This window comes from Egretta garzetta, unplaced genomic scaffold (genome assembly GCF_000687185.1).
Source record: "Egretta garzetta isolate BGI_Z169 unplaced genomic scaffold, ASM68718v1 scaffold287, whole genome shotgun sequence".
Classification (NCBI taxonomy): domain Eukaryota; kingdom Metazoa; phylum Chordata; class Aves; order Pelecaniformes; family Ardeidae; genus Egretta; species Egretta garzetta.
Genome location: NW_009260435.1, coordinates 12695700 through 12698206, shown reverse-complemented (window position 1 = coordinate 12698206; position 2507 = coordinate 12695700). Strand labels below are relative to the sequence as shown.

The 2507-nt window shown below is 40.3% G+C and overlaps 1 protein-coding gene across 1 annotated transcript in view; it reads right to left on the bottom strand.

Annotated features, from left to right (window-relative positions):
- GATM (glycine amidinotransferase) overlaps positions 1-1555 on the bottom strand; it is a 30085-nt gene extending 28530 nt beyond the window's left edge. The window contains exon 1 of the mRNA XM_035899562.1: positions 1523-1555. Coding sequence (XP_035755455.1) covers positions 1523-1555 — 33 coding nt within the window. The remainder of the gene's footprint in view (positions 1-1522) is intronic.
- Positions 1556-2507: the final 952 nt, after the last annotated feature.

Below are 2507 nucleotides of genomic sequence, written 5' to 3'. Positions count from 1 at the left end.
CGGGCTTGTCGGCGCGCTGGGGTGGCGGCGGGCAGCCCCGGGGGCATCTCCCGGGAGCGGGATGGAGCGGAGGGGCGCCTTCTGCTGGTGGCGGCCCGTCCTGACACAGGCGAACTGGGGGGCTTGAGAAGTTGCTTCAGACCATGTGAAAGGACAAGGTTTCCAAGTAGTTTGCACCGTATTTTCACGTTCAGCTCACGTACAAGATGCGGGCATTGAGCTCTGATACCTCGTTAGCTATTTGAGAAGGGCAATGAAGACCTAGAAATAAAATAGCTCTCAATCATAAACAACACGATAAATTCACACTTGCGTTCACACAAATGTCCAAATTAGAAATAATCAAGGTAATGCAGAAGAACCCTCTTGCTGCAGCTGGACAGCGGCTTAGACACATACAGGTGGTTGCAGTCTATACAAAAGCTTTGGTCAGGTTTCAGTTCAAAGAAAAAGGCATGAACCCGTGTAGACAAACCGTATTCCTTTTCCATAGAAGAGACTTTAACATACTGGTATGTTTTAAATGGAGAGCTGCATTCTGTTCCATATAGAGCAGAGACCTCTGTGTGTGTGTATATACATACCTACAGTATGAATGACTGACCATAGGGGAAGTCAAAGATGATCTTTATCTGGCTAGAGTTAACAACTTCTACATGAATATATACTCCGTTTCAGTTTAGATAGTTGAGCTCATTCATTTATTGTATGTAACTGAAGTACTTTATATGCCCCAAAACTTAAGGAGTTCAAATGAAATTTTTTCCTATTGAGATAAGTTTCTGCCTCACTGAGAATTAAGTTCTGTGCAATCTCTGAATTTTCAAAATGAATCAGTATTTGAGTTACTAGCATATGTGGGAAAAGCCGTTGTGTAGGATAGGAAATGTATTTTTCTTATAATATACTTGCCTCAATTTTTCTAAACAAGCCTTCAGCTTTGAGGCAAAAGAAAGTAAAAGAAAAAATTTAGGCTTATTCATAAAAATTTACTACATGCTTGACTCCACTAGTGTTTATTGGACATCAGGAGAGGAAAGAAGCCTAGGTCTTTTCTGTTGGACCTTGATTTTCCCTGTTCTTATTAAGATTCATCCTTTATTATCTTGCGGTTCTATACAGAAGAGAAATACTGTCTCATCAGAATTTACCATCACATGAGGTTCTATCTGTGTGCTTGCACAGATAAGTTTCGGAAAAGAAATTATTCATTAATACAGTGTATATGTCATTAAGAGTATTTATACCTACAATAAAATATGTATTTCAACATTTATTGGAGGGTTATTTATCTCAGTGAAAGTTTATTGGGGGTCATTTATCTCTAAGGTGCCAGCTCATTAGATACTTGCATAAAAGGCCTTATTTTATCTCCTTCATGCCTAATGGTGTCCAAAGAGCAGACCTCTCCTCCTGCCCAGCTTTACTCTTCGTGCAGTCCAGCCTCTGTGCAGTGCTGGAGAGCATAGGTGGAATGGAGGAAGACAGGTCAGGCTGTGCTAGTATTTTGAGGTTTCCTTACCTGTTCACTAAAAGAAGCCTTACGGATTTTCATGAGTAGGTTGGTGGTTTAAGGGCACCCATAGTAATATCAGGATGTTTTCTGGACCAAAGTTACAGCAGAAGTACAGAATTGTTTGATGGGGCATTCCAGAGTCTGTCAGACTTGAAAAGGAAATGTTTTTTATTAAAGTTACTGCTTATGTGCAATTAAGAAACTTTTGATGGGGATCTTGGCTTTATCTAGTCAATTAGCACAGAGATACAGTTTCTAGTAGCAGATTTAGTTTTCAGTATTAAATTGCCTCAGAGATTTGTCGATTTAATAATAATTTATTCTTTGCTTTGAAATAAAATGGATGTGGTAAAAAATAAATTACATGTTATGGAAAGTTTTATATGTTTTAGTGAAATTGGTGTTGAGGATTCATTTTAAATCTCATGGATTATCTATTCAAGTAAAAGTGGCTGTGAGTTGGAAGGCTTTTAGTCTGGATTCCTAAAGAAACAAGGTATAGCTGGTTGCACCAGCGGTCTGGTCATCTTCACTTCATTCCATTATCCAGCTTCTTAAGTGAGTAAGAGTCTCAGGGACAACTACAGTCTTTCCAGCTTGCTTGAAACTGGCAGTGGGTAGAGGAGAGAGACCTGCACGACTGCTTCAGCAAGAAAAAGGCAGACAGGACTTGATCATGCAGGGATTTAGCCTGCTTGTTGCACATAAATGAAATCATGCACTCTTGTTGATTGGAGATACCAGAAGAAATATGAGAACTGGGATTAATCAAGACACACAGAGGAGACAGGCATAGGGAGAGACAGAACACAGCTATCTGGGAGTCCAGGCTTCAGTAGTGCGACTACTAACTAGGTCATTCTGCTTTTCAGTGTTTCTTCCATTGTGTTGGGAGTTGAGAAATATGAGGTTCGTCTTTTGCATAAAACATGGTGCTGATTTAAACAGCACCTAGCTTTGCATGGGCACTTGCCAGGTGCAGCGTTTCCCC